The 25,422-nt window shown below is 36.7% G+C and overlaps 1 protein-coding gene across 4 annotated transcripts in view; it reads left to right on the forward strand.

Annotated features, from left to right (window-relative positions):
• Positions 1–20,398, forward strand: part of LOC148657484 (extended synaptotagmin-2-A-like) — a 65,984-nt gene extending 45,586 nt beyond the window's left edge. The window contains exons 9-24 of one of the 4 annotated variants that reach the window (XM_088643830.1): positions 525–701; positions 1,434–1,516; positions 1,775–1,823; positions 2,550–2,639; positions 4,264–4,359; positions 5,308–5,409; positions 7,781–7,843; positions 10,385–10,459; positions 11,000–11,086; positions 11,574–11,723; positions 12,395–12,792; positions 13,303–13,401; positions 13,774–13,905; positions 15,920–16,025; positions 16,904–16,953; positions 17,891–20,398. In XM_088643830.1, coding sequence (XP_088499956.1) covers positions 525–701; positions 1,434–1,516; positions 1,775–1,823; positions 2,550–2,639; positions 4,264–4,359; positions 5,308–5,409; positions 7,781–7,843; positions 10,385–10,459; positions 11,000–11,086; positions 11,574–11,723; positions 12,395–12,792; positions 13,303–13,401; positions 13,774–13,905; positions 15,920–16,025; positions 16,904–16,953; positions 17,891–17,936 — 1,803 coding nt within the window. In that variant the 3' untranslated portion in view covers positions 17,937–20,398. The remainder of the gene's footprint in view (positions 1–524; positions 702–1,433; positions 1,517–1,774; positions 1,824–2,549; positions 2,640–4,263; positions 4,360–5,307; positions 5,410–7,780; positions 7,844–10,384; positions 10,460–10,999; positions 11,087–11,573; positions 11,724–12,394; positions 12,793–13,302; positions 13,402–13,773; positions 13,906–15,919; positions 16,026–16,903; positions 16,954–17,890) is intronic. The other 3 variants (XM_088643827.1, XM_088643828.1, XM_088643829.1) reach the window with 3 other exon arrangements.
• Positions 20,399–25,422: the final 5,024 nt, after the last annotated feature.

Below are 25,422 nucleotides of genomic sequence, written 5' to 3' on the forward strand. Positions count from 1 at the left end.
TTTTGCATGTTAATCTCAACATTCAAAACAACAGGAAGTGTGTTCTGTGAAATGCATCTTCTTTTTAAACCAGATTAAGAAATAATTTCATTAAGGACCCTACCATTTGACATGTGAATGTAATGCACACAAGATGACATTCATTCAACATGAGGGACATTTTACAGTTCTTCTTTCCTAAAAAAAAACAGCACAAATAAGTTAGTACTTATGTAAGAGTCTAGTACTACTTTATTATTATAAGTTCTTTTTTATTTTTATTGGCAAAAGGTATTTTAAATTAAAAGAGCATAGTTATTTCATGGTGAATCACAGAATCCTGTGGTAAAGCATTGTCTCAGGCAAACCATTGTAAATCTAAGAAGAGCAAATGTTATAATCATGGAGAAAATTGCCAACTCCCTGCAGATGTACCGTGATAAACTTTTATAGGGTAGTTTACCCTGTAAAGGTGATATACTGTGTTTTTAAAAGTTCCCAGCTCTTAGCTGTATTAAGCACCCCTCATTAACATCTCTGCTCAGGGGGTCCTGCGGGTGCACTTTCTGGAAGCTCAGGATTTATTGGGAAAGGATAAATTCCTCGGAGGGCTCATCAAGGGGAAGTCGGACCCTTACGGTGTCATTCAGCTCGGCAACGACCAATTCCGGAGCAAGACAGTGAAAGAAAACGTCAATCCCAAATGGAATGAAGTTCGGGAGGTAGAAAAAGATACTTCCGTGTTTTCATTACAAAATGTGCTGCTTTAGAGATCTGCTTAGGCCACTTCTTAATGTGTATTCTAAGGGGCCAAGTAGTTGGTTTCAACCAGAATTATTTAATTCCTTTTTAGTTTCCATTAAAGACAAAGTACAATACTAAGACCTTTTGTTTCTTCTTTGTGGTATTTATTATGTCCAGGGCAGTGTAAGGTAGATGACATTAGGTATTTTCTAAAGACCTCATGCTTGTAGTTAAATAAAAACTGCCTTATCAAAAATAATATTAGATTATGCAGGACTAATTAGACACGATGTTTAAAAAACACTTTTGACGATTCTAGTGCAGTAATTTTTTTTTCTTTTAAGGAATTTCTGTGCTATTAGATACAGAAGACTACATGTTACCATTTGAAAGAGAAATCTGATATTTTTGCAAAGTACAGTATTGCTTTGTGGTTATAATGGTTATAGATTTCCATTATGTCAATTGTTGTTAAACAAGATATTGTGACCCCAGTAGTAGCTTTAGTGTATATTTCCAGTGGCTCTCACTGAGGACATTCCCATAAATCATAAAACATTCATAGTTAAACTCCAGATTCCAGAACACCAGCCTTTCTCAAAGAGATGTAGTATGTGGTAACCTTTAATCAAGCTAAAATTAGTTATTTAATTTTTTTAGAGTGGGGAAACAATTAGATAAATCCTATGATTTCATAAATGTATTTTCAGTTTTTGGTGTATGAGCACTCAGGACAGCACCTGGAGATTGAGCTGTTTGATGAAGACCCTGATGAAGACGATTTTCTTGGCAGGTGAATAACTAAGGGCTTGCATGTATGATTATAACATTCTCCTTTATCAATGTGCTTTGGCTGACTTTAATTTTAACATTCTCCATGTCAGGGGTGGCCAGCTAATGATAAGGTTAAATGTGAACTGTGAACTGCAGCTATTATCATTTAAACATTAAATAAATCTGTTAACTCTGGATGGCCAGCTCTTAGTTTGCAGGTGCTAATGACTGCCCATTTTAATTAAAGTGATTATTCTTTTAACATTTTTCATTGCAGTCTGATGATTGATTTGACTGAGCTTCACAAGGAGCAAAAGGTTGATGAGGTAATTCGGTCTAATGTGCCATTTTGTTTTTTTTCCCACATTATCTTGGAACAAATGTTACCCAATTTGCTCACTTCCCTTCTCATAATACTAAGGTGACATATCTTGTCATTTTCATGTCCATTGTGAATTTTGTTTAGCTTCTCAAACATTAGTGCTTTTTGGGTATCTTGTGTTTGTGAAGAGTGTCATTGTTAAAAAAAGTTTTTCTCTTCACAACAAAAGGAAAATATTTCATGTTATACTGTCATAAGAAGATAAGATATCCAGTTCAGAGAACAAGTACTGAAACCTAAAATTTAAAAGTTCACAGACACTGTCTTATTATGCTTATTGGCTTAATTTTGACTAATCCTGTTAAAAGTTACTGAATACATGTACAACATGGAAAAGAAATCCAAAACAACAAGTGTTCGTCAAACAGCAGAATCTAATACAGAGGTGGGGGTTGCTTTCTTATTGTCAGCTCATCCCAAAATAATAAACCTTGAGCAAAAAATCAATTAGAAAAGTAAAAGAACTCCCAAAATATTTTTTTTTGCCTCAGCCGACAGCACTAACAATGATATAGCTATACCCATGTCCTCGACTGATAAACAATCACTTCCTGTTTAGACTAATTTTAACAAGTAAAATAGACTCATTACAATATAAAGAGTGTATGTAACTGAAGTACTGGGTGGACTGCTTATTTTGGCTTTGAAATGGCCATTTCTTTCATTCCAGTGGTTTATATTGGAAGAGGTCAACACTGGAAAGTTACACCTCAAACTCGAATGGCTCACACTGCTTTCGACTCCTGAAAAGCTAGATCAGGTAATAAATGCACAACTGTTGTTTCTATTTTCTGAGGTCTCTGTGTCATGTCTTAAAAACTGTGAGTGAGTCACAAAGAATAAGGTCAGCTGATTTTTTTGCGCAATCATGTGTTATCTTGCTTCTGCAACAGTTTTCTATGTGTGGCTTTGCTATTAAAGTAGCCAGCTTTTCAAATCCACCTGACATTAAAGTTGAAATTGTAATGGTGGGATTTACCTTTACTTTCATTAAATATATAAAGAAATGCTTGTATACTTAAGTAGCACTGTTGATTGCTATTGATATTGATTGATATTAAAAATGAATTTCAGAATGATTTATAAGGACCGGCTTTAAGGATTAAAGGATATGTAATTTTTTTTGTACTCAGAAACTAAATGCAATGAGTATAAACTGCTGAGTGCAACTTGGGCTATAATAACAGTTTCTTTCCATTGGGGGGGGGGGAAAAATATACAGACCTAGCAAACTCCAGCGGTTTTACACTTTTTGAAAGTGAAAGAGTCTAAATCTCTTAATTAAGAACCTTTAAAAAAATCTATCCCCGTCATGAGTAACAAGCCTCAAGCAAATGCCCCTTTGTGAGGACACATTCCGGGAATAGTTTCTCATCGATCTGTGAGAATGCGGATCAGAAAATCCAGAAAGAGATTTTCCTGTTCTGCCCTTAACATCACGGAGCAAAGCTTTTACACTGGCCTGGATCGTGCATAATGTTGTCACCCACCTACGGTTTGGTGGGGGGTAGATCAAATGAAGATTAAAAAGTGTTATTAGAGTGCAGAGTGGGGGAAAGCCTTAAGCATCGCACCAAGCACGCGACCTCAGACCACACACTTTGTTTTCTGTCATCTGTCTGGCTTCACGGTGCAGATGTAAACGAAGGCCCAGAGAGGGCCTCTCTTACCTGCATTCTCAGGTATGGATGATGGAGTCAGTCTTTTATTAACTGATACTAATGTAGTAAAATATTATAATAACCGTGTCTTTATGTAAATATATTACATCAAAATTGTTTCTGTTCACATATACTGTAAGTAATGTTTAGCTTGTTCAGCATCTGATAAGTATTTTTGACTAGCTGCAAAATTCTATTCAGGTATGATTGTGTACTTAAGGCTATGGAAGTATTGTTGAACAGAAACAAACAAATCACCATAATGTATGTTAATGATGATATTCCAAAGAGAGATTGATGTACTGGATTCTGCACTATTAAATATGTATTTTAGGTGGTGTTTTTTTTTGCTTAGTGGATCTGCTTTTTGATTTTTTTAATTATTAAATACATATAATGATTACAGTACATACAGAAGACAAATTATGCAAAAACAAAATAGTAACCCATTTGCTTTTGAGAAACTAGACACTCTTAATGATAATCGCAGATGAGTGTAGTGTTCTCTCTGCCTTAGCAGGTTTTTAATACAGTACATTCAAAGGAGAAAGCTTATGGGCGATGTGTAAAAGCTTTTATAAACCACCAGCAGGAACAAGTACTGCAGATTGTTATGTAAAACCCAGCTGCTCTGACTTCCCTTTGCCTTATAACCTTCAGTCAGCAGTCTGTTTGTTCGACCTGCATTTAGAAATATCCTCTCTCTTGTTTTGTGCTTAACAGGTGTTGGCAAGTCTTAAAGCAGACAGAGGCCAAGCCAATGATGGCCTTTCATCATCACTGCTAGTCGTTTACCTGGATTCTGCCAGAAGTCTGCCTGTAAGTACACATACTGTATCAGGCACTCGCCATGGAAACCATAATTTCTCTAATGTATTAAAGGGAAAAATCCCCTTACATAATATTTTCATTTTGGTTTGGTAGTTTTCTGAGTATTTTTTTTTTACTTTGCACTTTTAAATGCCATACTGTATATTTTTAAATCAGAATTAGCCAGTGGCAGCAGGAACCCTGCTTACGTTGAAAGGTGTAGGCCAAACAGGAACAGCTTGTCCCACAGCTGTTGTCTGAGAGCAGTAGTTTATTCATTTCTTTCTGGTTCTCCATGCTTTTTAAGACATTGAATGACAATCTACAATACACAATTGAATGTGTATTCACAAATCTAGCTCCATTCATTTTAAGCCATCACGTCTCTTGCCTGAAAGGCATATTTACCTATCATGATTGTTGTAGTTTGGTTGTTTGAGGTTTTACCCAATTGATAGTTTTTCTGTGAGGAAGGTTTCTTTTTCTGCATAGAGAAAGAAAACATGTTAGGCAACTATTGCTGCGTTGTCAAAATATTCTCTTTTAAAATAATACCTGTTTTATACTTTTTGTGCTTCTGCTTTGTACATCAGTCATCTGTTAACATGTACTCGAGTTGTGACCTGACTTCAGCTGCGTTTCCCTGCCATCTGATTTTCCCTCTTTCTTACTCATCTGTTATTCCTTAGAATCAATATCCCCATTGCTCTATACCCTACAATAATACTGTCAGAAAAACAGTCTGAATGTATAACGGCCTCTAATTTATTGTTGGCTTAGCTTTACAACTGATATGTCATTAAACTGCCAAAGAAATACTGTTTGCGCCAAAGAATTTCAGCCTTGTGTTTTGCATGTATACTGTAGGTCAGAATTAAGGAGCCAAAACGATGACTTTTTCAACCTCTTAGCTCCATCTTTCTTTGCTTTCTTCTCTCCATTTCCTTCCTCTTAAAGAGTGTCTTCGAGGGGAACTTTGGGTGTGGATACTTAAAAGAGAGGAGAGCTTCGGGCCTAGTCTTTTGTGAAAATACTACCTCACTCTATAGAACATTATTTGTGAGTCTTCTGGAATTTTGCCTTCTAGTACTAGCCACAGTGTGACCTGCTGTTGTTACGGCAACCGAAACCCAAGTCTTGTAATGCCAGAAAGCATGTTCATTGTTTTTGTTGCATGAATGAAATGCTTAATGTATATTCAGGGTGTAATTTTAAAATGCATTTTAACACCTTTGTCATTAATACTTTGATTTTATAAGCAGGTGTTTAGGTGAGGGTCTAGTGTTAGAAACTGAGGTAGAGTTACAGCTAAAATGTAGCTAATATGATGAGCATATTCTGTTGAAGAATGGTGTCCGTCTGAAGTGAGTTAAAAAACAGGAGGTTACTGGATTGTTGAGACCTCTCCATCTACAATCTGCTTCCTTTTCAATTCCTCAACATTGCAAACATTGTTTTCCTTAACATTTAAAGAACGATTGGTAAGGTTCTAGGAAAATAAAGCGTTATCAATTGCCACATTACAGGTAGGTATGTGTCAGTAATTTTTGATATTTGGAATTAACTGGAGACATTTTTCAACTTGTAAGTTCAAACATTCATGACATCAAGGATAAGAGGAAAGCATTTCAATAGCAGCTGTGTGTGAAGTAAGTAATGAGATTTGGGTTTTTATTTTTGCATTTCGAATACCAGAAGCATCTATATAAATATAAATCTTAATGTTAGAAATGACTGGCTAGACTGATAAGAAGAGAATACACATAATGACAGCTGGCACTGTAGCACTTGTCATTACAAGGACCTGTCAGCAAGCAATCTTTGGAAGAGCTTTCTTGCCAGGCAGTTGTCACGAGACAGCTAAACACCACATCTATGTGAGCTGTCATATTGAGATTTAGGGTGATGGACTTGATGATGCCTGACAATTTTTCAGAACCCTACTCTACGTTCTTTAAATAGTTCCACAGGTCTTTGCCTTATCAGTTACTGTATACCAGACACAATGGTTTTCTTCACAAAGTGGCCTATAGAAGCTCTCTGTACAAGATGAACAGATGTGCTGTGTGATGGATGAAACGTGTTACTATGTTTTAGACATCACTTGATAAAATTACAGCCATAGGGCTTCCTAAGTGGCACATACTGTAAAGGTGTTCAAAGTGTAGACTGGGGCTTGTAGTGTATAGCCCACATGCCTGGGTCTTGTTTGTGTTAATAGCTGACTGTGACAGGGATTCATCAATTGGCAGCATCTGATTTTTTGATTGCAGCTTAGAGGATATAAAAAAGAAAAACTATAGAATCCAAATAAAAACAACATATGGGAATGATTTGTCTATAAATTCAAAAACTAATTTATTTAAAGGCACTAATTGTACCAACTTTAGAACTTTACAATCCGCCTCACCTATAAAGATCTCTTGGATTGGATATTACCATTGTTAGGCTTGGTACTCAGGCTTAATAACTTGCCGACAGCTTTCTGTTTAAGGATTTTTAGTAGAATCATGCAAACACGTGTCTGTTAACACTGCAGCCTCAGAGCTCTTAGGTCCTGGATTTAGTACCATACTGGAGCACCTGTTATACTGTATAGAGGTATTTATTCTCCAGGTCCACATAATTGTACCAGTTTTCTCCCATTACCCAAAGATACTCTAGCCAGCTTTGATTTAATATTTTACATTGGCCCTGCAATGGATTGGCATCTTGTTATGTGCTCTCAGTACCACCTTGAGCGCCGTGCTTCCAGTATAAGCCCAGTATAAGTGCTTCCTGGGTTACTGCAGACCTTACCAGCTTTATGATGATGGTAGAAATCCAAAAATACTAATAGACCTTAATGTGTTACTTGAGTTAAATGTTATTTACTGTATCTTATTTAAAAAATATTGTGGTTCAGGGGCCTACCAAAGGCTCAGCCAGTAAAAGCGCTTGTTTGAATGCAGTTTGGGCTCTATAGTCGTGGGTCCGAACCGGAGTCGTGTCACTAGCCAACTATGACCAGGATTCCCCAAATGGCGGCACACAGTTGTCCAAACGCTGACCAGGATAGGTTGAGACTAATTGGCCAGGGCTCTCAGCGACCCCTCAGAACTCTGCATTTCATTTGCTTCCATCAAAATCAATCATTTTTATTTTTGGGTTTGTTGAAATGGTTTTTCTGGTGTGTACTGTGCACAAGCTTGGTTGTGGTTTCTTTTTTTCTTTCTCTTTTTAATTTGTACCCTTCCGCAGGTTGAGGTTGTTAATCCAGCTGCTCCAGTCTGAATTTTGTGTTAACCTTGTGATCACGTTTTTGTACTGTATGTGGTTTATATTTTTCCCATGTGGTGTGTTTGCTTTGCTTCTTACCATGAATTAACCTTACTCATTGCTGCATGCCTTAATTAACCCGGTGTGTGTTCATTCTCTCCCGCCTGGAAAGCGCAATCCATTAGAATTTAACCATGAGGGGTTGAAGAAAGCCTCAGTGAATAAGGCCCTGAAGGTAAAGTAACAGTGCATGCAGACTGACAGGTCACACAAGGCAGGCCAGCTGCATTTTCTGCAGTGATTCATTCCTTGTTTAAAACGGTTACGATTTTGTAAATGTTTGAATCAAAAAAGCATGAATCATTTTAATTCAGTTTTGATATTTGAGAGAAAAAGCCCTAGCTACAATGGACCCAATTTTCATAACAACATGAAGCACGAGCACTAAGGCAGTCACGGCTTAGGACAAAGCACAAATGCTGTTTGTGATGTACAGTAGTTAGAACGTGGTCTAACTTCGCAAAGATTTAAATATTAAGAGTGACTTCTCTGTGCTGTTAAGGAAATTCGAGCCCAGTTACTTTCAATTGCTGCAGATATTGTGTAACTCAAAAAGATTTTTTGAAGCCACACACTACTTTTTTATTTATGGGCAAAGAACTGGAGATAGTATTTGCTGTATGTTATTATTTTCAAGAATCCAAATCAGATGCACAATGAATTTGTGTCAATTAAACTATATTGTATGTCGAACTATGCAACATCTTGTAATGTATAAAACACTAGGAAGTATTCACATAGAAAAAACAAGAACCTAAACCTTTTGTGACATTTTCTTCTCCTCCCTACCTTTCTGTGGTGTAATGTAATATTGCAATAATGATGTAATATTTGCCTGTCCTCTTGTGTTGTTTACCTCACATTAATCTCTAAAGACTTACATTAAAGCTTATTTGTTCATCTTTAGATTTAATACAGTGAAAAGTAATTAAATGAAACTAAAATAAAGCAATGCCAAATATCACTGGGTGTGCACTGTAAATTCAAGGATTTCTTTGTATTCCAAAGGAGTCTTCTCTGACTGAATTTTAATTCTATATAAATATAAACATATTTATTGTATTCTTCCCAAAAAGTGGTTTTTAACCTAACCCATTTAGAGATTAGTTTGCAGCCTTCTGAGTAGGTTGTATTTAGGATGCAGGTTGTAAAACCTTTGGTCAAGTTATTCTTCAGTTTTGTAAAACAAAACTTATCAATTTGTTAAAAGAAAAAAGTAGAATTGGGAGCCTTGGATGAAAACATTCTAGTTCCCGACACTGTGCTGTACAGAACATCCACTTAAAAAAACAAACCTGTTTTGACCTTTTTTGCAAATGCCAAATTCTTTTCTTTGCATCTTTGTATAGCGAGCAGCACTCAACATGTCTTCAGTACACTTAAACTTTAGTGTCATCGTGTCCGATATTCAAACAGCAAAGCCTTGTGTTTTTTATTTGCCTGCTGTTTTGCTACAATGAATATCTGACATTTGTTGATGTACTGTGCTTAGTCAATATTCATCATCACATACCAATAACAGCAGTGATGAAGGATGTATTTTATACATATTAAGAACAGTGGTTTCACATTTATGCTAGGAATAAATTCAGCAGAAGTATTTCACTGATTGGAACCTCTCTGTAAACAAAATGGTTATTACAATCCAAGACACCTCTGTTATTAACAATTCTGAAGTGAGCACTATGTCACATGATATGAACACTTTAATACTGACACATACTGTATGCAGCAGTTGTCAGGGAGTCGGAAATATTTCAGAGTGTCCGCAGTATGATCTCATTATGACTCCACATTGGCCCATTGGCAATAATCTTCAAATTAACTGATGTTACTTTAAATTAAAGCCACTTCAGCTGTGATTAAAGTCCATAAAACCAGTCATTGACGTCTCCTGAGTTTCCTAAGAGATATAGTCAGCTGATAAAAAGATTTTGCGATGAATGCCTAATATGTTTTCTTCAAATACAGTGTATTTATTTACAATTAATATTTGTCAATTATTACTCATTATCCAAAATGTTTGTATTTCTATGCATCTTTAGTATCTTTACCTACAGTATTAATAGTTACAATAATTATGCAACAGTATTCAGCAAAATAGGAATAAATCCTAATAAATCAATGCAGATACTGTAATACAAAACATCCATGTGTCCTGACATGCATTTTAGAATACAAAGAAAAGCATTCGCTATGTATAGTGACTTTCCATCACGAATGAGGATGATTATCAACCGTGAACCTGAAACTGACTGTTAACACCAGAAGAGGATCTGCACACTGTCTAAACACTGCCTGTGCATTACATTTTTTAATTTTGAGAAAACATCACACACATGCTTCCATGTATTGTATATTTAGACAGAACGCAAGCTTGCTCCTATTTTATGAGTTTATGAGTTACAGTATATAGCTGGATGCTCTTCCTTCTTCATCTACATTGCAGTGTCTTTATCTCCATTGCAGTTCTTCTTTTGTCTGATATAAGACTATTTGGGGCCGCTGACATACAGCATTAATGAGGTTATTAAACTATGCAACATTTCCCTGAAAGGGCTGCCTCTTAGATTAAGGTCATCCATTATCTTCCAGTCTTGGTAAAGTTTTTGCATGCTACCTAAAATGTAGAAGAATGAATTTGTAGTCCATGAAGGTAAAGTTTAGTTGTAAAATATGTGCTCACTAATATGATTTACCGTTATTTATTTCTTAGTCTGCTAAGAAAGTGAGCAGTGACCCAAGTCCATTTGTTCAGCTGTCCGTTGGTCACAAAACCAAGGAAAGCAAGGTGAGAAAAGGCAAGGTTTGTCTCTTCCAGCAGTCATAGTCAAGTTTTTCGCTGTTGTTTTTATTATTTTTAGTAGCCATAGCTAGTAAAAGGTGTAGACCATTTTTTATCTACTCCCTCCTATGGAATAAGGAAGTAAAGACCTCAAGGCATTTAAAAGAGCAACCCATTACCCATGATCTAAATGACATTATCCAATAACATTTTATAATTATATGAAAAAAATCACGTGACATACATAATCGATTACTTAATGTTATAAATTTACATTTATATGGAAGATGTAATTGAAAAATTAATATAATGAACAATGACTATAGAAAATAGGAATTACCTATACCACTATATTTCTTATAATGGAAATCTTTATGAAAATGAGTGGTTTGTGTTTTGCAAAAAGACACAAATCTTATTTTTCACTAGATCAAAAAGATTTTGGAAGCTGTCCTGTAATCCTAAGATTATGCATACTTTATTATATTATTGCTTATGTATGTATACACTTTATATCCGATTAAAACTCTCATCTCTTTTTTTCAGATCCGATATAAAACCCATGAGCCCGTTTGGGAGGAAGCTTTCTCTTTCCTTATTCACAATCCAAAAACACAAGAGCTCTGTGTTGAGGTACGGTATGCTAAATTGATGAGCAGAGCTAAGCTGCTTATATTAAGGATTTATCTGCAGATCTAATATCACAAATATCACTAAGGCTCAAGTAAACATTCTTGCATTATGAAAATGTATATTGACAGACCTTAAAATAGTTCTAGCACTCCTGAGTACTGTACCTTCCATTTGGAACTGTTTTCATGTAGTTTTCTTTTGTCACGCAGAACAAGTATTCTGAAGAGAGCAGCTTTCAGTATGAAATATATACATGCCAGCTATCTTACAAAGCTCAAATATTAATCTGATCTCATGATTCTGTACTGTTGTTGTAGTGACTGATGGAATGTTATGCACATTTGCCCCTTTCTTGTGAAAGTCAGATTAGATTTCTCCCCCGTTCTTCTCCTTCAGTGGTCTGCCTTGTGCACACATTACCAGGAGGCACTCTCCGACATCCTTGAGGGGCACTTCTGATAAACTGCTGTTACTCTTGTTCTATCAGGTGAAGGATGAGAAACACGAGTGCAGCTTAGGCAACCTGACCATTCCTCTTACCCATCTGCTGGAGGCTGAAGACATGACACTGCACCAGCGCTTCCCGCTGAAGAACTCGGGCCCCAACTGCACCCTTAAGATGAAGATGGCCATTAAAGTTAGTGACAGAGGCAGCCATGTTGACCTTTCCCAAATATGCAAGAGCAAAGTTTAAAGGGATATTAATCCCCTGGTTCGGAAGATATTGTATTGAAAGAATGTGACATACAGTACTGTAAATAATTGGTGTGGTATAGTTTATCTGTCATAAGAAGTTATTCATTTGAATTATATTGCTTTTGAACAAGATGCATACTCTCGGGGGACAATAACATTATCGAATTTCAACCCATCGCAAAACTTCCTGTTCACTTGCCCATCTTTGCATTGTGACACGAGTGAGTTCAAGCGTAGGGACACTAATATGATTAATGACACATGGGGATCAGAGATTTTCTTATTAGTCTGATGAGAAAGTCAGCAATTTTGAGTCCCATGACTATTGGGTGCTTTTAAAACTAAATGTACTGTGAATTTAATTAACTTCAGACTTCTTTGCCATTGCTTCAGAGATGGATTGTTTTTGGCAAGTTGTCAGATTCTTCCTAGTTATTTACCTGACTTGCTGACTTGCTGCTGGGACTGCAGTGTGTAAATCTAAAATGGGGGTATCTGAATCCTAGGACGTTTACTTCTGAAACATGACGGGGTTGCTGTTTCCAGATGCTTTGAGAAGACCATGAATGTATGAACAGAAATATGATGAGATAGCATTGTTTTTTTTTTCAGATTCTTTCCCTGGAGAAACAGACCACTTCAGACCAGCCATCTTCGGTCCAGGTGAAGAAGGCTGGGTTTAACAACAAAGATGGTAACAAGGCCCAACCACAGAAGCCTCCGGTCACACCAACCTGGACCCCCGAATCGCCCAACCCAATCTCAAACCTGCCTCCCTCAGCTTCGGCCTCGGCCTTTGACCTTCACAGAAGGCCCGAGTATCCTGAACAGGGCCTACCAGGAAGCCCTCAGAAGCAGTCTAGTTATTCTACCAGAAGTACCAGCAACCTGGTCATCTGCAGCTCCCATCCTCACCTGGCAGGAAAGGAGTCTACACCCAGCATCGCCTCTGACATCTCCCAGCCCTTTGCCACCCAAGAGCTACAGCAAAGACTTCGCCAGCTTCAGAAGTAAATCCTTTACAGTCTGTTTATTTGCTACCAATTTCATAAAGTTAGAAGAACATTTCAGTTTTGGAAGGTTTTTATTGTTGTAGTTTGAGATGGCTCATTTATAGACTTATCTATAAAGACAATAATGAGACTGCAGTATATTGTAGTGATGTTCAGCTATATTTTGATTTAATCCAAGTGATATTTAAGGCGATATTAAGGTGTTTTATCTATACTCTATTTTCAGTCTGAAATGTGTTAACCTGCCAAACACTCCAAACTCTTTAATACCTTTTTTAATTAATACAGTTTCAAAAGGAGGGTGAAGCAATTGTATTTTTATTGGCCTTTATCTGTTTAGTTAAAAGGGGGTAATTAAAGTTCATTGGTCTGGAAAATTCAGGGTCATGGCTGTGTGGTCACTGAAGTATGTTTTTGCTCTGTCATATTTAAACTACAGATTGTAAAATGCAGACTGGAATACAGAACAGGTAAAAAAAATGTCTATTTTATTTTATTTGTTAACAGTGGATCGGCTGCAAACCATTATCCTTTGGGTCAAGTCCAGCTGACCGTCAGGCACAGTTCTCAAAGGAATAAACTGATTGTAGTGGTGCATGCTTGCCGGTAAGTAGAGAGAAACAGTGTTAAGATGGTCTTAAGATTATTCCAATGTTTCTATTGGAATAAAAAAGATGTATTCACAAGCCTGCTTCCTTATAGTGTAATAGGGCTCCTTCACGTCGCCAGATGTTTCCTTGCCTCATTCTAAATGACAGAATATGGCACGGCGCATACCTGGAAATGTAATCTATTTTGTGATGTAAATTGGAGGTTTTACAAGTTAATGTGTACATTTTACCCATGCACTCATAAATGCTGATTCTTTCTAACCTCGAAATGTAGCATTGCAGTTCCCCATTAAATGTTTCTTTGTAAAAGCAATAACTTCTATGAGCTACAGTATAATCTATTTTGCTGATCTTTTTAATGTTGTAGCAACCTCATAGCGTTCACCGAGGATGGGTCAGACCCTTATGTCCGGCTGTATCTGTTGCCTGACAAGAGAAGAACTGGCCGGAGGAAAACCCACACAATGAAGAAGACGCTAAACCCCGTATATGATCAGACGTGAGTTTGCCACTTGTGTCATTCACTCAAAGCATCTCTGTAAATAATTCTCTCTTTTATCATCTTTCAAAAATCCCTTATTTTCGCCATGTGTATACCATGCAGATCCCTGTAATTGGATTACCTAAATGGGGATGTGTGCACAAAATAATGACTTTAACATGCAACAGACACAAACACAGCACCCCCCTATAGGCTGGCCTTGTATATTTAACAGACCTTAAGCGCATATACAAATTGTACCATGGATTTGAAAGTGTTTTGGGGGAAAAAATTGAAAATTATTTTTACGACAGGCGTTTAATGTCCAGTTTGTCTTGCCACTGTGTCATGTCGTTGATGAATAAATGAAGTCTTTTTGAGAAATTTGTCAGTCAAGTGTAAGTGTGGAGGCACTCCCTAGCTTTCTCATTTACCGTGCAACTTTATCTTCACAGCTGATACATACAAGCAGATAAGCTAAATCAGCAATATCACTAGTCTCAGCTAATTGCAGGGCAAATTATAGACTAATTTTCCCATGCTTTCCCTGAATATTTTTCACCATTTCATTAATTCTATGGTTAACAGTTGAAGAGAAGCACTGTGTTAATCCATTTGCATATTAGGAATCTAATAAGAAGGATAATCTTATCAATTGTATTTAATCCTGCTTTGCAATATAAAGGCTGGCACAGTAAGAATCTTCAAGGGCCTTAATCCATAGGTGTTAAGTTGATTATTAAAAATAGTTTTCCCTTGCTTCAGCCCAGATAGAAGAATTTAATGGGTTTTATTTGAGTGTTTTATTTTTAGATATTACGGAAGATTTGCAGGTTTCATTCTGCCCTTTGCAAGTACCTTCTAACAAACCATATACTGAGGGCTTTTCTCCTTTCCCATGATACAACCATACAATTGTTATTGTGTGGTTGTATCATAATTCCTTGTGGTTTTACATGGTTTGCCACTAGCACTCATTTCATCAGCAACGCTAACAGTGTTTGTAGACAGTGTAACATTCCACACGTGTTCAGATGTACTGGCACCTACCCCACAATTACTATTTTGAACATGGCTTGGTCTCTTTTTAATGGTCCACAAATGTATTTAAAATAAAGCTGAGACTTCAGGTTCCATGTACTGGACTGTTTTGAACTGTGAACAATTTCAAGCTGGAAGTAATATATGTTTTTCTTGGCTAATGTTATGTTATCAGAGAATTTAAGCTCTGCATGCATGCAAAGGCAGGCTGGGCCATGATTCGTATAAATTGAAAAAAAACGTTGTTTTTTTTTACAGTATGGTGATAAACACTAAATCTATATATCCAGCCAGCCAGCCAGCCATTTTCTAACGGCTTCATCCAGTTCAGGATTATGGGGGACCTGGAGTCCTATTCCCGCTAGCAAAGGGTGCAAAACAGAAGCCGGACAGGACACTAGTCCATCACAGGGCACACACAGACACGTGCACAGTCACACCAGGGACAGTTTTTCCAGAAGCCTGTTAACCTATCAGTATAGGAAACCCAAGGGGAGAACATATCAACTTCATGCAGACAGCACCACAGGTCTGGAATTGAGCCCAGAGGCACAGAGCTGCAAAGCAGCAACATACATAATACAGTAATTAAAAATGAATAAAACTAATCTCCAGCAATAAAATGTTTAATTAAAAAACTGTAACCTTTCTTCATGAACCACCTGGGAGGAGCTTCTACTCCACAGACAACTGTTTGGGAACCTCTGATTTAGTAACGCCAATTAAACCCGCATGAAAAGATTAACTTCCCACCCTGTTCTCTACGCCATGTTTAGCTAACCAGTGTGGTGCTTTTAATGGTGTTCCTGGGTACTCTATCCAAATGTTTTCAACTAGATTCAGATCCAGGATTGCCGAGCTCATCTCTGTCAGTGGCTTTCGTCAAAAGAGTCTTGGGGAAGCTGCTGAGAGATGTGAAGTCATAAGAAGTCTGTTCATGTTGAGGCCTATTCTACACCGTAGTGCTGACATCTCTCTTGTGTTTCTTCAGGTTCGAATTCAGTGTTTCCCTAGTCGAACTGCACAGGAGAACTCTGGATGTAGCGGTGAAGAATGGAGGAGGCTTGCTGTCAAAACACAAAGGACTTCTTGGGAAGGTTAGTGATTAATGCTTGACTCTTGTGTTTCAAAATTTACTTTTGAGTGAGCTCCACTGTCCAGAATATTTACATAATCTGAAAAGTTCAAACAAAATAACAGAGAGAGGTCTCGATGGAAAATAGTCTAAAGATGTGTACGCGTCTTTTTCTGTTTTTTAACTCTTCAGTCTCACGTGCCAGCCTGTGAGTTACATACACCCTGTTGATTTTCTAAGAAGGGTACCTGCTTTTTTTCTTGTGCATCGATCCAATGAGCATGCAGGAAAGCTTTTTTATGCATCAAGCCCTAGATGTATTTCAGTGAATGCTTATTGAGATTTGATTTAAATAGTCTATATTTTTTCAAGATGATGTATGTAATAAAATGGAACTGGTTGCTCCATTTAAAAAACATATATATATATACATTTATGTATATATAAAACATTTTAGGATTTTGATGCTTAGGCTCTAGAGAAGCTCGGCTTCAGATTCAGGATTGTGTAGGTGGGGGATGCACTACTCCTCCAGTTGGCGCTGATCATTTTTTGCTGGGCTTTGTAGTGTGTGACATGTAAAAAAATAAATGGTTAGCAGGCAGGCTTGTTGGAGGAATCTGCCTACACTTTCTTTTTCCATGTGTGATATGAGAAACACAGTGATCATTCCAAATTGTGTTTTATCAAGTGCTACGTGGAAAACAATAGGTAAACATTTGGCCCCACATGTGGAAGTGATGCACAAGAATCTTAATGTCCTTCTTTTTTTCTGTGATGGACATCTCTCTTGGTACTTAACCTATAATATAGAATATACTCCGAGTTTTATCATAGACAATAACTTACATGATGTTCTTTGGCTAATGCATATTTTTCTCTTTCTTTCTGAATTTCCAGGTTTTAGTAGATTTGACTAGTGAAGATATAACCAAAGGATGCACACAATGGTGAGTGAAAAGAGGCTGATTTAACATTAGTTTTTTATTAGTTGTGTTTTTTTTCTTTTCTTTTTTTAGATTAGTTTTACTTCTAGCGAAGTGACTTTTGGCTACATGCAGTACTCGCTTTAGGAAATCTGTCCCTTCCTCATCTGCCCTGTTGCTCTTGGTTCCTACCTGCACATGATTTAGGAGTGTCTTAGGCACTTTTACTGTAGGCAGATGTGACTAACACGCTTTCAGATGTGGCTGAGCCCTTGACAGCTCTTTCTCGGTGACAACTCCCAACTTATTATCAATACTCATGCATCTTTTGTTTAAGGTATTACTGCATCCAACATTGCTTTCATTTGCAAATATGTTCTCATCAAAAGAAGTACATTTTTTTCCTGTTTAAAAAAATCTATGTTAAAAATATTTTACAAAATCAAATTGGTAGCTAACTGAAATGTATCAATGTTAATATTAAAAGGACCAGACCCCATATCCCTTCCAGCTTCAGTTGTAGTGATTTCTTTAATTCTTAAAACTTCTTAAAATAGAGTATGAACACTTGTAAGTTTTCCATTGTTCTCTGTTGACATAAACCATTGAACTACTTCTCTCAGGTTTGAAATTTTGATGGCGAATACCTGACATAATTTGAACAGGACTAGTGCATGAACTGAGAATATGATCCTCGCCCCCTTATCCTGTAGCAATACCAGAGATACTGAAGGCTTTGTCTTTGAGCCATTCAAGCAATGAGAAGTTAAACAAAGGAATCTTTGTCTGACCTCTGCTCTTGAACGTCTTTGTACTAGTTTTTATTCAGTCAGAAGCTGAGTGCAAATTGCACTGGAACTGACATGACTGCAGTGGTTTAGGACACAAAACCAACCATGACAAGAAACATTTTCTTTGCCATGATGGTGGAAAAACTGATTGTTCTCTTTTGGCTTTCCAGGTATGACCTTACTGAGGACGGCTCAAGATCAACACTTCAAACCTAGAATATATGTGTCAAATCAAAATTGCAATGCACCTTCCCCAAGCCTGCTTTTGGTCTTCTTCTTAATATTATCAAATTAAACCAGCATTATTTTTATAGCTAATTATTTTAGCCAATGCACACATCGTTTTTTTTTTCATTTAATGTTTTAATACAATCAACCTGTAATTGTAAATGCTTTGACATTTTCCAAGGGATAGCATCTCTGTGCTATGTTCCCTTTTTTAAACAATAATCAGTTATGTGCAATAGATATAAGAAAGCATGTGGTGTTAAAATGCTTAAAAAGAAAAGAGGAGTGTAAAAATATTTTTGCTGTGTTTCTTACAGCTGATCTCCTGCATTGTTTTTCTATGTCATTAATGTACAACTTGTAAATATGTAACATGACGTAATGCCATTGGAAAAGTTTAACAATGAAAAAGGAGGGAAATAGTATTTTTCTTGTTTAAATGGCAGGTAAACTTTTAAACATTTTGCTTTAGAATATTGTGCTACAGGTTGATATATTTTTCATTTAGCTGAAGAACACTAGCTGCCAAAGAGACAAGTATTTCATTTTATTGCCTATGTGGGTTTTAAGCCAAATATATACACGGTGTTGATCAAAGGTTTGGGTTATTTTGTAGTAAAATATTTTATTAGTTTTTTTGGTGTTTTTTGTAACATACTGTATGCATACTGTATGGCCATATTTACAGTACGTTTGGAAATGTTGCCATGTTGGAAAAAAATATTATATCGACCAATGAAATGATTTCTGGTTTAACTGCATGGTGCTGTACTATCAGCTTGTGTTCTTCGTCCTTGGTTAGCTTTCCTTCCCCCCCCAATGTCAAAAACCGAGTACCACCCCAAAAATAGTCTTGTATTCCTTTTTGTGCTTCAGAGGTGGCTGTAGACGTTCAGCATAGTGTTCACCAACTGTCTTTATAGCAAACAGGCATAGTTGAGATCCAGACATTTTCCAATTAATGTTTTGGGGATTTTGCGCAAATGTACAGTAATACATTTTAATTTAGAAAGAACACCTGACATTGATTTCATAACATTAATCCTGGCTTTATGAACCTGCACCGCTAGTGTTGTTCTTCTGCTAAAACACATGTTCACATTGGTTGCCGCCTCGGCCGACAGCTACTGCCTTCACGTTTTTGCCAGGCCCCCATTTCCTTTTCTGACCCTCAGTGATATGGTTTTTCTGGACAAGTATAATGTAGTTTAATAATGAGATTCAATTTTGTGTCCACCATTGGGAAGCCATCGTCTCTAAGTTTCTAAATCAGTGTATATTGTTATAGTATAATTTTCTTTTGCAGTAGAATTAGAAATGGTGTGGGGATTTCACAATTATTAACATCAAGTAAGACTCATTCTGAACTTATTTTTGGGGGTCAGTTTTTTTTAAAACAAATTACAGGGCTTTTTGAACAGAGTAAAGCAGTTTTCATAAACACTTTACTGTTGTTTCTACATTTATGTAACTAAAGCAACAGCTTCTTAATAATGTAGGTACTGTGGGAAATCTGTCATTCTCATATGAAAAACAAATGTACTCAATAACAAGAACCCAAACCTTTGCTCAATACTACAATGTAATTTGTATCTACATATACAGTATGTATGCCTGTTCCTGCTAATCTTTTTCCTATTTTATTCATGAAGAGGTAGTTTTGTTTAATTCATTATTGTTTGCTTTTTTCTAAAGGAATCCCGAAGATATTTTTTCAGACTTCACAAGATTATGATATACAATAGCTGTGCTGTAGTACTGCTGTAGATGCCTCCAGTTGGTGATTTCGAACCTGTTGTATTCACAATAAGAGCTAAACCGTTTCAAAGGTGTCTGGCAACACCTTTCTTCATGAAAATAGGATTTTAGATTCTTGGCTTTTGATCCATACAAGCAGGGCGGATTCTTAAGACTCCTGACATTTCAAGTTTGCATTGAGAATCCCTGGGCTGCAATTAAGGGTGAATGTAAGTCTATTTAGTATAATATAAATGTAAATTCACTATTTTGGTGTGTGTCCAAATCTTAGTTTATTACAAACAGGCATTTATTCTGGCTGGCATAATATTTAGAATTGCTTGCATAATTTGTGTAATAAAATCATATTTATTGGACAAAAATAAGCATATGGATATGAACTGTAATGCTCTTCTTTTTTTACTTTTTCCAGTGCTGTTTTTTTTTTTTTTATTATTCGGACAACTTGTATTTTCCTTTAAAGTGCAATTTCCTCTGTGGGCCATCGAATGACAGTTGTCTCTGAACATTCTGCATTTCTTTCCATGACCAGTTCCTTTGCCTTCACCCTTTATTTTATTTATCTTGTGCCTTAAAAATAAAGATGCTCAAAGATGTATAAGTATGAGAACTTGGCATAAAGAACTTTTCAAAGTTTCCATGTTTCAGAATGTCTCTTCACAACTTTGAAATAATAAAGAGCTATATCTGCAGTACGAGGCTCTCTCTCATTTCAGTGGTGTGGTGTCAGAAAGCTATACTGTATGCAAGTGCATTATTTTTAGAAGAAAACAGGTTATATTTTGTCATACCAAGGCCATATGGAGATGTTTCCTTTTACAAAACAGGTCAATTATACTTGAACCTTTAATGATTTTTTATAAACCTGGCTCTTTGCTGCCTATTCCTTAATTTGTTCACAGAGGTCACAAATGCTGTAGCTCACTGAAAGTAAGTCAAAAGGTTGATTTCCTTCTAGAAAATTGTGCATCACATATAGAAATGCCCAAAATGACCATTAGGAAACTTCTGCACATCTTAATAGCTTATTTCATTTCAGAGAAAGAACGAATCTCTTTTATACAGTATAGTGTGTATTTAAGGATTACAAAGTGCTTTCAGACAAATCGTCTGTTGAATATAATTATCTTGTTCCTAAACATTCTAATTGACTATATTTACATGGAACATGTCAAGACTCTATTGAAAATTGTTGAAGATACTGTACAAAGGCAATACGCTTTGAAAAATAATAGTGCTAAGCTTTGATAAAAGTGAATATTGAGCATCCGGAGATTAGAGATACAATGAAGTTTATTTTGGCTGTCAATCAGCTTTCCAGAGGACTGGGAACAGCCTGAAACATGAGGAAATGAAAAACCTGTAACACAAATTTGTTTTTAGTCCAATAATTAAGGTAAAATCAGGTTTACTGCAATATTCCAGATCAAAGCCCAGCTCTTCCACTGACTCACCGTGCTTGTACCTCAGCCAGTTATGTAACCTGTGCTCTGCCCTTCAGATGAGACCTCAAACTTAAATAAAACTGCAGTGATATTCACTTCAATTAAATCACTTTGTATAAATGCATCTGTTAAATTTCAGAATTTACATCAATGGAGCTGAAATGTTGTTTTTTTTTCTGGTGTTCTACTGAAATTGTTCCTGGTAATTGTACAGGCTAAATATAGTACTGTATATCCAGTTAAAAAATACTTGCAGCATACCTGGTTTATTTTCAGCACTCTCAAAATGTCAGAACCCATGTCATGAAGATATACAGTTATGACAGTTACTGCAAAAAATTCTCCATTGGACCAGTGGAAATGAAGCTATGATTCTAAAATGAATGGACAAATGATGAAGATGAGCAAGAAAAAAAAAGGAAAAAACAACTGGTATACAAAGAAAGGAGCTTTATAAAATTATTATGACCATGATAAAGCAGGAACCAAAGGAAGCTCCAGGCAAATACACATCTGCATATGGTAACTTGGCCTTTTTCACATCCTGCATGGCTAACTATTATAATTTGTTTAGCAGATCACCAAACATCCTATGTTGTCGCTAACTGTTGCTGAAAAGCTGCAAACACCTATGTCTTCTCTCAAATTCATTACTATAACGCCCTGCTCGCCGGGATATATAAATTCATACTGGACAAACTATAGTATGCCCTGCATTCAGCAGTTAAAATCCTGACCAGGTCTAGTGCAAGTGATCACATTACTCCTGTCCTGGAGTCCTTGCACTGGCTTCTTATCAGGTTTCGTGTCATCTTCAAAATCTTCATGCTCACCTACAGTATATGGCTCTGCATGGTCACCTCTCTGTCTACAATCTTCAAAACTTCATTCTTTAGAAGGGCTTTTATTTAACTGGTTCTATGTCTGTACCATGGCTTTTCTAATGTTTGCCAAACCCTCATTGTAATTGTGTAATTCTGCTGTTTCATCTCATAATGTGCTTTTTTCTTACTGAAAAGCACTTTGAGAAGCCACTTTTTAAGAATACAGAGTGCCATTAAAGTGATGGTGAGTGCTCCATCTGCATAGTGTACAATATATAGTGCAACACAGTGTAAGAATTACTGAAAGATGTAGTTGAGAGCTGAGAGGTCAGCTGCGTCTAGCTCTAAAGCTTAGTCTTTTGCAAAAACCCAAAAAGTGTTCAATGACTGAGCAGTTCCCATTTCTCTGTGTAACTCCTTCCACCACTGAGGAGGGAGGTAGGAGAAAAACAGTGGGAAACAACAAGGGGTTACAGAAGATGTTAGAGACGCAGTATGTGGGGGAGCATAATGGTTAGGTTTTGGATCCGTGCAGCAATAGGTGGCCAATGGAGAGACTAGAAAAATGGAGCCATACAAAAAGCTGGTATTTACAGTAGGCATGAAAACAGGGCAATCACATTATTCAGGTGAGGTGCTTTAGTGCCTTTCAGGACTTTGTAATTCAAGATACCAGGAAATGGATCACAGATGATTCTGCTAAAGTGTGCTCTAGGGAGATTCTGTATGATTTTTGATGTATGATGTTTCACAGATTCATTCAGTTGGGCTCCTAAAATAATGGAAGTGACACGGCTGTTTCAAGAATATTATGGCAATAGCAAAAGAACTAATCCAGGGATTAACAGATGTGTCTGAGAATAGGTGGAAAAGCCCTAGGATGGAAAATGGGTCAAAACAGATCTAGAGTTTTTTTTAGTCCCAAAAATCCGTTGCGAAAATAAATGCTTCATTCTGCTTTACTTTTAGTCCTGAAAGTCAATACAAAACTATATTCTTTTAAGTCAAAGATTTTAGAGAAACTCTTCTCCACGCAAATCGTGTAACATTAAGTTACTTTTTTATGGAACTATTGTCGCATTCTTTTATTAAAGAGTGACTAAAATATCTGACTTCTGAAAACGGGAAGCAAGATAAAAAATATATCCATTATACTGCATATGAATTGAAGATACAGTATATTAAAGACAGAAAACATCTCAAAGCCTGTAAAATCAGTGTAAATCACTAAGGTCACAAAGAAAAATTGCCCCACAAATAATTTGAAAGCTGAGACATTGCTTTTTTCCCAAACATTTCTAAAGTACATTAAGTGTACTAAAATAATGACTTAATAGGAAAAGCTCTAGCTGCTGTGTTGAGTCAGACTAATACACAATTTTCAAAGGCATGTCTGTGTGATTACACTGACATCTAGTGGATAAAATTGTCAACCCGTTTTACCTTCTGGACAGATTGTCCTACTTCATTTTCCTTTGAAGTTAGTTCTGCAAAATTACCCTAGTTCAGGTGCAAGCACTGCTGGGCATTTGCAGGAATCCTTAAAACACTTAAGTATATCTTACAAGATTCTGATATATTTATTTGTTTTGGCTGTCTATCTCCATATGTACAGGTTTGTCTGTGTATTGCGAGAATGTTTAATAGTAAGAAATCTCTCGGGATACACTATAAATACATTTGTGACTCTGATCTGTGATACAGAGGAATTATGGAAATTATCAACCTTTTTTTAAATGTTAATAAAAACATGTACTGATTTATTGTAATGACATACAGTGCATAACTTCTCTTCTGTACATGTACTGTATCATACTTTCACTATCACACTTCATTGATGTATCTGCGTATTAATAGTTCACATGACTTCAGGCAGATTCATAAAGTATGCTGGATGCCCAGAATAAAATGAAATGAGATTGGATTAGATGGTCATCAGCCCATGGGCAGAAACGTGCAGATTCCACACAGAAGGTGTTCAAGCTGGACCCAAGAGCTTTGAGGCAGCAATGCACTGCTCATCCCCATTTCACTTCCACCTGAACACAAGGAAGAAATTATTTTGATCATTACCCATTACTCTGCAGTTGTACTCTGCCTTGCACCCATAGGCTCTGGCTCCCCTATGACCCAGAATTGGAAGACTCAGTAAGAAAATGGATGGATGGATATTACCAATCTCTTTTAGAGGTGTACATGGCCAAGGAGTCCGATTGAGGATGGATTTCGTTGGGCCTCTAAGTTTTGGTAGCCTAACTCTACCTAATTTAAGCACAAATATTGTGCTTTTCAGATGTAGGTGTTTAGGGGATGGTCTCTGTTGTGGTGCAGCCATTTCAGATGACTGCATTGCTATGCTGCTGACTTTTTTTTACTCGAAATAATCCCCCAGATGTTTAATGGAGGTTGATTTGCATGCCACACCGAAGAGACTCGTTTGCCTATTCACTCCGCAGAGCCAGTTCATGCCAGTGGTGTAGCAGAAAGCCTTATCTGCTAGTTAGCATGGACACATTTATCTCTGCAAAAGGCATTATAACATGGGAACAGAAAAAGAAATGCTTTCCTTTTTTTTGTCCCAATGGACGCCACAGGGTGTCCATGAACATGAACAAGTTGTTTGTGGATGACATGACCTTATATCACAGTGACTCCTTCCATTGGACATCCACCTACTGTATAGCCACAGAAGTACTGTCTCCCTTGTTGAACAATAGTGCTAATTAAACTGTATGTCTTTTATCAGTCTTTTGGGGTTATTTTGAACACTTAGTCCTTCTAACAAAAGCAGATTTATGGAGGATAAACTGAATTCAGCGAGGAGCCTGTGAAATATCTAGAAGCTGCACCATGAAATTGTTCTTGTGCTCCATGGAGATGCAACATTTTAAATCATGCAAATGAGACAGCAACCAACCTATTTATGCATTGCACTCCGAAGTACGATTTTACCAGAAATCACATTCGCTTCCAAATGCTCTTTTTAATACATTTTAATGTGAATGTCTGCATAGTTTTATAACATTAGTGCCATATTCGGAGCAAATTTAGGGTTTATAATTGCCTTTGAATTTCTGGATTGACTAGAAATTCAAAATTGTGCTCCAAACCTATCAAAAATATGTTTTAATGTATTTTTTTAACGAGGTTAAAATTTAAATTATGACTGTATTGTATTAAATATAATGTATAATTGTTGTCGGGATAATGACAAAATATTAAAATTTTGACCCTATACGTTGCATACATGTGAGAGCAAAAAACTGTATTTGCCTCCAAAAGCTCCCGAGCACCAGCTTGCAGCGAGTGGAAAAGTAAAAGTGGGTATTCCTCACTTCACAGTCCTACCAGCAGAGCTGAAGTCCTACTCCGACACAAGAGGACCCCTATCTCTCCAACTCCAGGATGCGCTTGTGTGTGGACGTGCGCGCTCTCGAGAACGCACGC

Source organism: Lepisosteus platostomus, chromosome 8, assembly GCF_059453375.1.
Source record: "Lepisosteus platostomus isolate fLepPlt1 chromosome 8, fLepPlt1.hap1, whole genome shotgun sequence".
In the NCBI taxonomy this organism is placed as follows: Eukaryota; Metazoa; Chordata; class Actinopteri; order Semionotiformes; family Lepisosteidae; genus Lepisosteus; species Lepisosteus platostomus.